Source organism: Puma concolor, chromosome D2 (assembly GCF_028749965.1).
Source record: "Puma concolor isolate L17-30 chromosome D2, mPumCon1.1.hap2, whole genome shotgun sequence".
In the NCBI taxonomy this organism is placed as follows: Eukaryota; Metazoa; Chordata; class Mammalia; order Carnivora; family Felidae; genus Puma; species Puma concolor.
The window spans coordinates 19,718,909-19,733,496 of NC_141677.1; the positions used below are offsets into that span (position 1 = coordinate 19,718,909).

A 14,588-nucleotide genomic window follows, 5' to 3' on the forward strand; every position below is an offset into this window, starting at 1 on the left:
TGTAACTGTTTTTTCAGATTGCCAACTTCTCCTAACAGAGACTTCTGAGAAAGATACCGACAGTCCTTTAGTGTTGATTCTTTCAAACGTTCCACATGCTAGACCATGCCTACGTTTCTCTTTACAATAACGCAGCACCACAGACAAGGCATGGAGCCGATGGCCATACCAACGAACCGCGTCACATGACCACAGAGTGAAATGCTGTCTGTGAAACTGCAGTAACAGCCTTTACTCATCCTTTGTCCATGTACAATTTCTTCACGGATCACTGTCTGACTGTAAGTATGACAAGTTCCTACGTTTACTTGCAGCAGGTACACTGGTTTGTACTAGCTTTTAGGGTCTGTGATGCCTCAGTCACTTGGGAAACCTGACCTAAGTTTCGTACATATACTTCCAATCTCACATACAACCTTCTACCGAAAGGCTGGCCCCAGTGATCAAGGTAGAACCTCACGTGGGGTATAATAACGCACCTCATAATGGGTTTTACCCAAAACAAGTGTGTCGTGAAATTAGCATTGCTCACTGGTGTCTCCAAGTGACAATCTTAGGGAAGATTCTGGGCTCATCTACAGGGACACAGGTGTAATCAGAACCGGTAGTATCAGGTCCGCATCCAACTGTCCCCACCAGAGCTTCTCTCACAGAGATCCTATGATACTGCTTCCCTCCCGTTACACCTCAAGTGTGTCCGTTATGATGGTGTAAGAGTCCAGGCTTAGACTCTTTCCAACCCAGATGAAAAGAGGGAAGGCAGGAGATGGAACAGGAGATACTCTGTTTTCAGCTGGTTAAATGCTTGACAGAACTGCGCACTCCTACCGGTCCGTCTGGACAAAAGAGGTAGAAATTAGCTCCCCAGACAAGAACCAGGCTGAAGGTTCCAGCACAGGGGTGGCAAACGAGGGCCTGCCGACCACATCCAGCCACCGCCGGGTCCTATCAACAAAGGGGTATCGGCACACGGCCCCTCCCCTTAGTTATATACTGCCTATGGCTGTTTCTGTGCCCATCTTTGATTAGCATGAAGCTAGCTTACTCCTTACGTCTCAGTTAGTCTCAGTTACGTCTCAGTTAGTAAAGGCCCAGACCATACTCCTCTTCTAGACAGTGAGACGCACCTTCCCGCACGCATACGTCGGGCGGGGACACGACACTGGGAACTTAACGTAGGCCTGCAGTTTTTCCGCGTGAAAGAATCATTTCTACTTTCTACAGTGGCTGTTAGCCTCTGCTCCACGCTGCTCCTCAGGATCACAACGTGAGCGTCTCCTCTGTGAGGACGGGGGCACTCAGCCGCTGTCTCTCATAGCCTACCTTATCTTCTGCAGCAGCCATTCTTTCCTTTAGATGACGCTGAAGACGCTCGTCAGATTCGGAAAGGAGCTTGTCAATAGTGCTGGACAGATGTTGATTAGTCTCTTCCTTCAGTTTTTCTCTCTGCCTTACCTGAAAGAGAAGACGCAGGCTTCAAGCCAAAGTGCGAACACTGGCTCAGGCGTGCGAATGACCAGCGGTGTGACCCACACGCACGCCATCCTCGGCTGCCCCTTCCCACGGCACTCTTTGGCGTGCTTGTGCGTCACTGCCAGCACCGACCTAGCGGGGCACACAAACGCAGGAACCTGCTTCCCAGGGGTCATCACTTAGCAGGTCCCTTTGTTTCTGGGAAACAAAACACGCATGGGCCCTCACGAATGTCCTCATTGTTAGCTCTCAGATGGGCTCAGGAGGCAGATGTACATGCAGGAAAGAGCATATTCTCAAGGGGATCAGCTGATCTACACACGGGAGGAGGCATATTCCGGGGCGGAAACCCAAGCTCAGATCTGGCCTCAGGGGGAAAGAAATGAATCCATTGACAAAACCCAAAGATAAAAAAAAAATCCCCTTTGGGAAAGATTCAGTGGTGAGAAAGACTTTGACCTGTTTTTCGTGAAATTCACACATCTCCTGAACGTTTTGTAATGGAAACTTGTATTTACCTCAAGTAATTTCCGAACGGAACCGCCAAGTTCACGGGTCTGTGTTTTATAGAACTCTCATCAATCGTATGGTTTAAAAACTTGTTCCTACCGCATATCCTGAATTAACCCAAAACAGAAGCGGCGAGGACAGGCCGGCAGGATTCAGGGGCTCCTGCCGGGCGGAGGGCCGTGGGGTACGGAGTACACATGTGCCCTGCAGTCGGGGGGCCCAGGGAGGAGGAAGAGCCCACAGGACACACCCGCAGGCTAGGCAATGGACAGTCCCTCCAGGCTCGGGCTTCCTCACCTCCAAGCCACACCTGCTGGCACCTCTTTCCTTGGGAGCAGGCAACAGAAAGCACGACCACCACACCTCACACGCAGCAACGGCCGTCACTCGGAAAAGACCCTGGCCACCCCACAAGAAGGGATCAGCACCCAAGTATTTTTCAAGCAAAGCAGCTTAAAAGTGTCCTTGGAATTGTCTCAGTTATAATAGAATCCTTATCTCAACACCTGTCCCTCCAAACTACCATACAGTCCTAAAGGCAATGAAGTGCTTCTCTAAGTAGGTGAGGTGGAATTCTCGGCCCAAGAGGCTAGCGTCTGGTTGTGCTCGCTTGTGTGCATGTGTCATGGCGGGCTGGGGTCGGCCAACGCGAGCCGTCACGCTGGCATCAGAAGCTTCACTCCGCGGAAACTCATGTTTTATTCTCTGACCCTGAGGGCCAAGCACACGAGTGTCTGGTGTAAGTTAAGGGTGAGTGTTTTGAGTTTTCTGGTGAAAACAAAACCCGATGGCCTTGGATGGACGTCCCAAGTTGGGGAGGCGGCTGCCTGCTCTGTCTCCTGGGTGTTTCATGTTGACGTCCGACCAGCTCCCACAGGGAAAAATCTCAGGGGATTCAAGGGACACGGGCCTCCCTTTCGTCAAGGCTCGATGACGCTATTCCTCTTCTTAGGAACATCTACCCCGACCTGTGCCTTTACATCTCAAGTAGAAATTCAGGATGTGGGGACCAAGGTCAGGCCCGTGACCTGATTTCAGGACCTCGGTGTCATGTCCTAAGGAAGGAGACCCCTCCTCTAGGCTGCCCTACCCCAGGCCAGTACCTCCGCTTTGGCCAAGGGACACCCACGAGGTCCCGCGTCAACCGTGAGTAGCTGCTAACGAGCTGGTGGGCACAGTGGGCTGTGCGGGTGCCTCCACCCCTAGGCGGCACTGCCTACGGGGCCCCAGCGTCCAGAGAACATTGTCCACAGGCTAGCAGTGTTCACTAGCATCCAACTCGCACAAGAGTGCACTGTACCCCTGATGGGATCGAGAAGGGGCCTGGCGTCCACGTGGGGAGAAGTGGGAAACAAGGGACCACTCCCTACCCCCACACCCCCAGCCTGCGCCTCATCCTCAACCACCGCCAGGTGCGCGGCTGCTCCGCCCGGACACGTACCCGCTGCAGTTCTTGGTTCTTTTCCTCCAGCTGGGCCTCCATCTGGCGCAGCCTTTCCTCGATGTTGCCACCCCTCTGCTCGGCCTGCGGGCGACAGCAGGGTCAGAAGAGCTGGCTGCCCCACCACACACGCTGTGCCTACGCACGACATGCTGTGAGCGGCCTTCTGCCTGCTCACAGTCCCTACAGGCCTCATGCGTGCCAGTGGGAAGCAGTGGGCTTCCATGCTGGTGACCGGGGGTAGGCAATGGTCTCGTCCCCACCCCGGGTCCCGGATCCTTGGACGGTGCCTCGTCCCCCGGGAGACACCCCTGGCCACTCAGCACGGACAGGAGGAAGCAGCAAGCGGAAAGAGCAAACAGGCGTGCTGCCTTCCTAAGCTGGGAAGTTACTTCCAACAATTTAGCTTCCTCAGCAGCACACTGTCCAAAGACAAAGGGTCGGGCTACACGGCTGACCAGGGACAGGAGAGAGGACAGGTGAGAAAAGAAATGGAGACTTGACATGCAGATCACAAAGGAGGAGAGGCTCTGTTGGAGCCTGGGCCTGTGGGCGCCCAATGCCGCCTGCCCGACTTGATGGCAGCCTTGAGGGTCATTATCCCGTGACGAAACCACCCCCCTTCCCACTGGGACCCTCACTGCACTGGAACCGCTGACACAGAAGCACCGACAGGCTCCCTGCTACAGGTTCCCTCAGCCCAGGTTCCGGAAGGATGGACTGGCTGCCCAGTCATGGGCTCCCTCGTCCTGTGTGCATCACTCGATCCCAGCACCGCCCACATCATGTCTGGAAACTACCTCTTCAACTGCTGCCTTCCTCTGTGGGTGGTGAGGGCTGTGAGAACTGGGAGGGCAGGGACTGTGTCTGGCACGTTCCTCGACTCTATTTGTGGAACCTCCGAGTGAATTCCTTAAAGATTTATTTCTTACAGGGGTGTCTGGGTGGCTCAGTCAGTCGGGTTCTGACTCTTGGCTTCAGCTCAGGTCATGAACTCAAGGTTTGGGGCTTCGAGCCTTGTGTCAGGCTCTGTGCTGATAGCATGGAGCCTACTTGGCATTCTATCTCCTTCTTTCTGCCCCTCTCCTGCTCATGTATGTGCCCAGGCTCGCTCTCTCTCTCTCTCTCTCTCTCTCTGTCTCAAAATAAATGAACATTTAAGAATTTTTTAAATAAAAAAACGATTGTGTTTGAAAGAGGATAGGATTTTCTCATTTCTCGGAAAAATTCTATGCTTTTTTTGTTTTTGTTTTTTTTTTTTTCCTTCGGTAAGCTCTACACCCAATGGGGAGCTCAGACTCATGACCCTGAGATCAAGAGTCCCAAGCTCCACTGACTGAGCCGGCCAGGCACCCCTGTCCTTCTCTTGCCCAAGGCTACTATCTTGAGCTTTGAGTCGCTGACTTAACTCTGAAAAGCAGTGAGTCTTAGATGCAGCCAACGGCAAACTGCACACGTCGGACAAAACCGGAGGGAACAAAACTGGGGATGATGCCTGCCGTTTGAAAAGCATTCCAATGTCAGACAAAGAAGCACCGAAAACAGATCTCAGCTGGTTCGCGGACTTTGGCACGCCGACGTTACCGGTGAGAAATGAGATACAAGAACGGACCGCCATGAAGTTGACATTCCCACCATGGGACCCAGAAGGAAACGGGGGCCCCACCTTGCAGAGGGTGGCCACCCTCTGGGCCGGCTCGGCTTCCACCTCGGGCAGCGACTTGGCCTTCCTCGGGGTCTGCTGCAGCTTCCGCTCCGCCACCTCCAGGCACTCTTGCAACTGGCGGTTTTGATCCGCAGTCTAGGAAATGAAGGCAAAGCATCAAAGTGTAGCAAGTCTTCTCTCCGTTTCCATTTTTAATAAAGTGAAACAAAATCTAAATGCAGAGATCTACTGTTAGTTCTGACTGAAGCCAACAGTTTGGTAGGTGCTTCAGAGTAAACCTTTCCTTTCTGCGAGGAGTCACCCACTGCCTTGGTCCTCCGTTCGCTACGCAAAACATGTCTTGCCAAACTCTTTGCTCTTCTTCACTATCTTCAAAGAAGTCTTTCCAAAGACAAAGTTCCCACACATTAAAGAAAACCCATCTTCTGGAGGAGCTTGCTCGCTCTTCCTGACCAGTTAAGGAGAGAAGGGTTCGGTCCTAACCCTTCGTAAACATATTTATACTGGGGTCCGAGGGCTCGCTACATAGGACATTCTGAGGTGGGCACATCAGCCAGCACAGAGCTTCTGAGAGCATGCCTGATGCCAGTTGAGTTCTTTTTGGAAGTGTACCATTATTCAACAAAAACACTCTCCCTCTTGACCAAAAACGTGGAAAACTTCAACGTGGAAAACTTAGACACGAGATTTTTTGTTAAAGGACTTTTAGGGAAGCCGAGGTGGCTCAGTCAGTTAAGCGTCCACCTTCGGCTCAGGTCATGATCTCATAGCTCATGGGGTCAACCCTGCCTCGTGCTCTCTGCTGACAGCTCAGAGCCTGGAGCCTGCTTTGGATTCTGTGTCTCCCTCTCTCCCTCTCTTGCCCTCCACTGCTCATGCTCGCTCTCTCTCTCTCTCTCTCTCTCTCACTCTGGCTCCCTTTCTCAAAAATAAATAAGCATTAAAAATATATAAAGTCATTTTAAAAATCATGTATAAGGTGAGGTTTTTGCAAGGTTAACGTGTGTTCCCACAGACTCCTTCCATCTTCTGTGTGCATATAGCTCTGTGTGTATATACAGACCACGTATCATGCTTGAAAACCCTCCAAACAGCATTCCTCCATGTCATTTTAATGGCTTCCTAGTATTTCACTTTGATTATCATTTTGGGTCGACTGACGCATTTGACAAACACACCAGACAAAGCTCACTCTGTTTCCAAGAAGCTGGATGTGGTTTTCCTGTTCAATGCCGGATGACCTGAGACAACCAAGGAAGAGACGTGCTGCTTCCCAAAACACAGGGTCTCACATCCTCACGCCAGACTGTGCTTCTGCACCTGCCATTCCCCCCGATCTCAGGTACTACCCAAAATGGCCAGCTGCCTACACATTCCCGGCCACTCCCTGCTCCTTTGGAAACAGTGCTGACAGGCAACAGAGTAACGTGCATGTAAGACAAGACAAAGAAGGAATCAAGGAGGGGAGCCCCATAACATGCTTCCATAAAATTCGAAAGAATTAAACCCTGGACGTTGAAGTAACCCCGCTGGTCAACACAAGTTTCTAAGATCCTAAAACCTTGACATTGACACTTGGTCCTTAACTTGACTTGTAATTAATAAAAGTGGAATGAAGTCCAACGAAACCAACGACCTGTCGATGCAGAGAGTCCTTCTTTGCCATCTCGTTTTCAAGTTTCTCCTTGAGGTCGTGCAGAGAGGTGGCTTTGTGCTGTGCCCTGAGGCAGCGCTTCTCAAGGGTAGTGATCCTGTCTTGCATGTCTTCCTTCTGGGCCATGGCCTACAGCAGGTATTTCAGAGGGAAAACAGGGAACGAATTAGCGTACGACACATTAACACACTCCAGACACAAAACCCGGGCGAAATCCTCATTTTCCAAACAAACAGAAAAGTAGCATCCTCGGGGCACCTGGGTGGCTCAGCCGGTGTCGCTCTGTGAGTTGGCGCCCCGCGTCAGGCTCTGTGCCGACAGTGCGGAGGCTGCTCGGGATTCTGACCAGTTACCCAGGCTTATTCTTTCCCATGTGTTCAAAGACAAACGGATAAGAAAGTCTCCCGGAAGTCACAACCTCGGTTGCCTCCGGACACCGTTGAGCTTTCCACAGAACAGCGACTTGCCTCTGGAGGCACACACCATGAGACAACCATCCTTTTTCCCGGGGAAAAGGCGGATGAAATCTCATCCAATTACCACAAAGTTGAAGCAGCAGTGGTAACAAATGGAAGCCAAACTCCACCTTTCATATAACTGGAAGTCATCTTCTATAGCCTAACCCTGTAACAACATTGTATCCCATGGTATCTGACACTGCAAATGGAACCAGAACGTCCTGCCCTGCGTTTCTTGTCCAACACCCGAAAGATTCCTCTTCCAGCCCTCCGTGTTTCCTAAGCAATTTATGTCAGCAGTCTCAAGAGTGAAAGTGATGAGTCCTAAGAAAGGATTTTCTAAATTCTCTGCACATTGAACTCTGCTGAGGGGTCTCTCCCCACCTCTGCCAAACAACAACTTCACTGAACAGGTTCTATAATTTCTGCAAATACTTTTGTTTTAAATTCCGACCCGATCTCACCCACACTAAGGTACTAAACAGACTGCTCGTGCACTTACACCCTCGAGGGTCTGACAGGGTCTTCCCGAGGTGGCACTGCTGGGCTGGGGGTGGGGTGTGCGGGGACTGTCCGCAAAGGGCAGCTCACAGTGACAGGAGGAGGCACAGAGAAACCATCCTACCCTTACCAGTCCTCTGTGACAATGATCAGATTCCCATCGACGACCACACGTGCAGAAGCGGCCGCACTCCTCCATGACCTTACACCAGGACCAGCGGGCTACCCCTCGCTCACTCTGACCGTCACGACCAGGAGCACGGAACCCCTGGGAGGAGGGCAGGGCGGCAGAGGCGGCCGTGACGGCCCCTGGCAGAGCCGCCCCCGCAAGGCCGTGCCCCCGGAAACGCCCTGGCAGCACCACGCTGGTTCCTACGTGCCGAGTGTGTTCCCAAAATGGACCGAGAGCACGGCATGGGCCAAGCTCAGGTGGCCCACACGCCACACCCGAGGCCACTCCGCCGCCTGCCCGCCAGGCCTCGGCAGGGGAGAGCCCAGGGAGGACAGATTCCACCACGCAGATGGGGAGGCAGCCCGCCCAGGCCCCGGAGTCACGTCCCATTCTGCTGCTACTTCTACCAAACTCCAAACGTTCAAAACCCGTGGGAGACGAAGGACACACTGGGCAAGGCCGAACCAAACACCCCACGTTTGGCTCGACGACGGCGTGGCCATTTCAACTGACACTCACTTCACGGACATCTCTTTGTAATATGGTGTTCATTGCTTCAGAAAGGATGAGGTCTTTCCTGGAGATGTCTAGGTCCTCTTCCAGCTTGGCCACGAGAGTGCACAGGGTAGCCAGGAGCTCTTTCATCTGGCTCTGCACCTTTGAAACTCAGAAAGGGAAGCAACATGTGAGGGCCCCCACTGCTAGTCTTCATACGTTGTTTTAAAAACAATGGATAAAAAGGAAACCCCCTCCAATCAAATCCTGGCGTGATGTCTGGAGCTGAACTCTGCGAGTGGCCCCTAATTCTTCTTCTACGAAACTACACCCCTCCAGTGCCACACGTAACTGCTCTCTCACCTGGAAACAAAGGGATTGAGTTGGTACACAGAGGTGTTTCATTAGTCCTTACTATACAGTTACCCTAAGATCCCCTTCGCCTCAAATGACATGACAGAATGCTGGTAAGGTTTTTCACGGATGCTCCTGTTCACAGACTTGCTTGTTAACCGCTTTCAATTTTACATTGGAGACAAATCTTCCCCCAAATAAATTACATTATGCAATTTGTACTAGCCAATCGATACACACAACATTTCCACCAACTACTGCTTTTTAACCATACAGACCTGTCTTCTTACAAGAATTCAAGAAGATGAAAAGGAAACCCCAGTCACACAAACACACAAAGTGTGCCTAGAACACACAGCATGTGCACAAATTGAGAACCGCCGTGGCTAGGCACACCGTTTCAGCCTCGGTTTTGTCCTTCTCCAATATGCAGTTGAGGACCTTGAGCACCTCCGCCTCACTGGACACGCCGGCCGGAGTCTTCGCCTGTCGCCGTATGACTGTTTTTTGAAGAGCTCTCTCGTGCCTGGAGACGAGGAACTCCAAATGTTCCAGCAGCAGCTGGCGGGAGAGGCAAAAGGAAAACCGTGTTTCAAGAACACCTTCAATTCCGGGCCTCAAGTTCACCAAATGCAAAACCAAGTCTGAATCCCTTCAATTCAGTTCCCAGGTAGGGAGCCGTCCCCGCCAATGTGTTAAAAGAGCCTTACTCCTCCTCACGGATCAAACAAGGTTTGAGAACAATAGGTCCCAGCCAACTCCACGGGGACATTGCGGACAAGGGGAGTGAATGGTGTCCCGTGTTTGAAGACACTGGCAGTGCGCCTACTGACCCTGGTGTTGTTTCTCTCCGCCTTCAGGTTGGCGATCTCCTCCTCTCTCTGCACGAGCTGCTCCCTGCAGGTGTGGAGCTCTGCAGCGAGAGCTGCACACTCCTGGGGTCGGAGAGGGGACAAAAGTGGAGAGACACAGGGGGTCTTTACCAGAGCACACCAGGCCTCCGTGGCCCTCCAGAGGCCCAGCACCCACCGCCCTCAAGTAGCATCACACACACCAGTCCCCTCCTCACCACCCACAGGAGTCCCGGGGATTTTCGGAGGGACCGACACTCAAGGGGACGGACATTTTCAGGTGCCTGGCAGGTCTAGGACTCAGGAACTCTGCTGACTCGGGAGCAAGCGGCCGAGAAGCCTCCTGCCCATCCGCAGCCTCTGGCCTCGTCTGCCAAGCAGGCTTGTGGAGCGGCAGTGGGGAAAGGCTGACGGTACTCAAAAGCTGCTGTCTTAGCCTGAACCCCTGGCTCAATCAGACTCAACCACACCCAATGGACTTTTCAAAAATGATGGTAGGACTCTTGACGAAAGGGCGAGTTTACGACTTCTTTCCTTAGTCAAGCAGGAAATATTATGGAGGAAGGGTTTCTGAGGAGAGTGATGCCAGGGCCCACCACCCCGCGTGGGGCTTCTCTCACGCCAATACTGAGCGCCCGCCCAGGACATGGCGTACAGGTGGGCTCCAAGGAGGTGGACGCACACTCTCCAGTCAGTCGAGCGCAGAGCCCGGTGCAGGGCTCAATCCCTGAACCATGACATCATGACCTGAGCTGAAACCAAGAGTCAGACGCTTAATGCCCTGAGACACCCAGGCGCCCCAGAGCTTTTGTCTCTGTAGGACAAACGAGGGGATAAACGTTCACTTAACAACTGACATTCCAAATAAGGAGAGTTGTTGATTTCAGCAATTCTGGAAAATCCAAGTACAAACTGGTGACACACTTCAATTTCTTTCATAAAGTAGCCCTTTCCAAATCAACGGGAATGTTACCACAGAACTGACCACGTTCCTTGCAATCTGACTTGACAAGGTGAACCCACAGAAGCCTATCTGATCCTTGATGTAGGACTGTGCAGGCCCGTTTCTATGTGGGGATTTTTGTTCCAATAAATGCACTGGAAACTCTTCTGGAGATGTGTGACATTTGGAAAGACTGGCAGATGAGCTGAGCAGCTACGAAGTATCAAACCTAGTAAGTAAAAGGGAGGCCACGAGTGCATGAAATATACGCAGATACTAGGCTATTAGAGCATTTCCTCCCCGAAAACATACACAAACCTACTCTGACAAGATAAAACGTATCATTTTGCACACAGAAACTGACCGTACCTACATGGTGCCATTTGCAGTCAAGAGAAAGGCAAACAAATGTGGAGACGCAGGATTAAGTCCTAACCGCATAACACGAGCTGTAGCAGACGCTGTCCTCTGGGGGAAGTGTGCACCACCTCCTGTTGCTCTTGAGGTCCCCTCAGGTGTTGCACGAATCCACGAATCTGCTACTCAGCTCTTGGTAAGCACTTCCTTTCTCCAGTACATCAAGCACCACAGGAGAAGTGATTTCTCAGGGTTCCTGCGTCATTTTCACCGCGTTAAGGGCAATACCATGAACCTTAATTACAGCCTGGGACCCGTTCGAAGTGTGCCCAGGGATGCCGGACGTGCTCCCGCGATGCAGAGAAGACTCATGGTGTGACAAGAAAAGGCTGAATGGCCTGACATGTACTGAGGTCCACAGCTGCAGCTGCCAGCCGGCCAGCGTGAGGACCACGGAGGCACAAAGAAAGGGAAAGTCTCGAAGCTCTCTCCCTGCGGCGACCCCAGCACATGCAAAAACCTGGTGCTACTGGTGAGACATCTTTGTGTCTGGTGCGGAAGATGTGGCATCTCTGTGGATGTAGGACTGCTGTGAGACGGGCACACCTGCCGACGCAACTCAAACTGCAAGACAAGTGAAGACCTGACATCACGACGTAAGGCAGAAGGAAGGGAAGGATCGAAAACTGGCACATTTCAATGCAGGCACAGGATAGCTTGGTGATTTTAGAAAGGGGTTTGGCTTTGAAAATGGTCCAGACGCTAGGAGAAGCAGCTTCCACCACGAAGAAGAAGGACACAGTTTCCCAGACGCCCCAGAGAAGATTGCAGAGAAGCAGGAACTACCATCCACCGCATGTCAACCACTCCAACGCAAAAAGTGAAAACCCAAGAAAATCAGTTGAGGAGACCATGGCTGCCTGCACGGGTTTTTCATGCAGCAGGAGGTGCCCTGTTGGGGGGAAAATGCCACAAACGACATTTATTCACGAGAAAGACAAGTGAGCACCAAGATGTTGGGTAGGAAGGGGTGAAGCAGCTACCGAATGAGCGGCTACAGGTGGGGGTGTGAGCAGGGCGGCTGGCCCTGTGTAGGAAGCTCACCCCAGGGTCCTGAAGGCAACAAGTGCCAGTGGCCAGTGGTCTGGCTGCACAACCAGAGCCCTTGCCCTGGGGCAGTTCCATCCCGGCTCTGTCCCTCAACTCAGGAAGTACACTGAAAGCAAGGGACTGTCCTCCAAAGTTCTTCTGACATTGGACAATGTCCTGGCCACCCAGAACCCCACGGGTCACCACCAAACGTGTCTTGGCGGCTCACTCGCTCCGGAGCGCAGCGGGTCTAAGTGAGCCTGCGGACCAGGGGCCACGAGGACCTGTGAGGTTCATGACACAGGCACGTTACAAGAAGGACAGTCAATGCTACCAAAGAGAACCGCCACAGAGGGAACATTATGAAAGTCAGGAAGATGCCAAGGGACGTTACAAAAAACTCTGGGGAAACCGTCAAGCCCAACACAATCAAGAAATCCCTGCTAGAGATGACTGTCCATACGACGTGCGTGATTTCCAGGACCTATGACACAGCCAATCAGGAAACTCATGAATGACACTGTGCATATGGCAAAAAGAAAAAAAAAGAAAAAGAAAAAGAAAAAGAAAAAGAAAAAGAAAAAGAGTTGGGGGATGCAGGGATTCAAAATGCGTATCCTACAGAAGGTCACGAGCACAGAGAAAAGCCCAGAGGAGGTCACAGAAGAAGACAGCACAGAGAGGAGATCTGGTGAAGCAGACGGAGGGCGAGGAAGGCGGGACGGAAGTGTCATCGCTGGAAAGCACGCTGCCACCAGGAGTGATCCGGCAGAGTCTCGGCTCCTTTCCCACATGGACCCTTCCATGACAAGGGCGCTGGGACTAAAGCCAGCCAGCCGTCTATGGAAACACTGGCCAGGAACAGAAAGGCCCTTCTGGAAAGCTGCACAGACAGTGCCCGCCTCCACCCCCATACCGCCAGGCCCCAAGGCCCAAGACAGCCCCATCTAGCGGGTCCCCCCCACCCCATGCATGTCTGCATATCAGCACATTTGTGAGGACCCACCCCCACTTTCCAGACAGCAAATCCTCACCAAGGTGCTCAGTGAACCACTTCGCCTGCCATGCACACGTCTGTGCGTGAAAATCGAGGGAGCATGCAGCCAGGCCACCCGGGACGCATGTGTGTCACCACCACCTAAGCGTTCATCAGGAGGAACGTCGTGTGCGAGACTTGTGTGCACTTGGACAGCCTATCCTCACACGGGCATAAGGGCAGTAAGATCTGACATAAAGACAGGCAAGCTCCACGCCACAGGACCCACGGCCCAGCAGGGAGAGGGAAGAGCAGGAGAGAGGCAAAGCCATCTCCCTGGCTTCTGACCACCGGACCAGGGAGCAAGCTGCTCTGTTCCCAGGAGGAGGCACAGGTGGGGGGGGCAGGGTGGTGGCCCGTGTGGAACTCAAAGAGCCCACAGTCCGCCCAGATGGAGCTTCACTACGAGGTGCTTGGAAAGGCGTCCGGGAGACAGAGTGGCGTGCATGAAGGAGAACACAGGGCAGCCGGACCTCCCAAGGAAAACCGCCTCCCCGAGTCTGACCCACGCCGACCCATGGCACAAAACGGCCATCCTGCAGCCGCACTGTGCACACGTTCCCCCTATTCCACCGAACCACACACTCCCATGCCCTTCTATTGCTCTCCGTAAAACCGCATACGTCTCTGGGCGAGGTAACTGCAGCACATAGGGTTCAGCACCTAATACCGTGCCTGCCATGCACTCCAGAACAGGTGAATACTTTAGTGTACGCCCTGTACCCACACACGTAAAATTACACACGCTGCTTTTAAACATTACGCAGTTCTGTAAAGGATATAAAGACGCACACTGTCCTGTGCTTTATGTGATGGGTGATGTGAGGGGCTTGTACCTGTTGCCTAAAACACGAATCTTAGAGCTCAACCCACACATTAGAAGGAGCCACTCTACCCAATGACGTCTACACTGCATCCATTCTTGTCTCCTCCCCCAACCCACTATCCACACAGAACCAGCACCAGCTTTCAAAACATTCAAATCCATCATGCCAGTCCTTCCCCCTGAGGACACAACGACCCCAGGCCCTTATCGGAAAACCCAACTCCTTACGGGGTAGGTTCCGTCCCAACGCCAGCTGCCTGGTGCCTCACCTGGCTCCGCTTCCGCTTCCATCGCTCACAACAAAGCCAAGCTCCTCCTTGACCCCGGCCTTTGGCCTCGGAGTCAGACTGCTGGGAGAGTGCTCGGTCAGCCTCAGCTCCCGAGCGACCTCTCCGGAAAAGGCCTTTCCGGAACCACAGTGCGCAAGTCAGCGACATTTGCTCCTAACCCCTTCACTCGCCCAGATACACTCTTCTCAGATGTGCCTCCACCACCCTCTCCGAGGAGCACAGCAGCCAGAGCCTGGCGACCACAATGGTGCAGAGTCACAAAAGGGCTCAACAAGGGTGGGTGGTTGTGTCTCTGCAGATGATTCGGGTGCACCAACACAGAAGCCCTTTTTGTGGGGGCTACCCTGTACGCTTGAGGGGCATTCCCCCCCCCAGCCTGCTTCAGATTCTGGGTCTCCCTCTGTCTGCGCCTCCCCTGGCCACACACTCTTTCTCTCTAAATAGTAAATAAACATTACGAAAATTAGAATAC

The 14,588-nt window shown here is 52.8% G+C and overlaps 1 protein-coding gene across 1 annotated transcript in view; it reads right to left on the minus strand.

The window, feature by feature from the left end:
* Nucleotides 1-14,307, minus strand: part of LOC147575922 (liprin-alpha-1-like) — a 31,904-nt gene extending 17,597 nt beyond the window's left edge. Inside the window, exons 1-8 of the mRNA XM_086679734.1 lie at nt 14,096-14,307; nt 9,558-9,659; nt 9,175-9,285; nt 8,395-8,532; nt 6,727-6,873; nt 5,091-5,225; nt 3,425-3,508; nt 1,324-1,455 (exon numbers count right to left, since the gene is read on the minus strand). Of these exons, the coding sequence (XP_086535860.1) occupies nt 1,324-1,455; nt 3,425-3,508; nt 5,091-5,225; nt 6,727-6,873; nt 8,395-8,532; nt 9,175-9,285; nt 9,558-9,659; nt 14,096-14,263 (1,017 nt within the window). The 5' untranslated portion in view covers nt 14,264-14,307. The remainder of the gene's footprint in view (nt 1-1,323; nt 1,456-3,424; nt 3,509-5,090; nt 5,226-6,726; nt 6,874-8,394; nt 8,533-9,174; nt 9,286-9,557; nt 9,660-14,095) is intronic.
* Nucleotides 14,308-14,588: the final 281 nt, after the last annotated feature.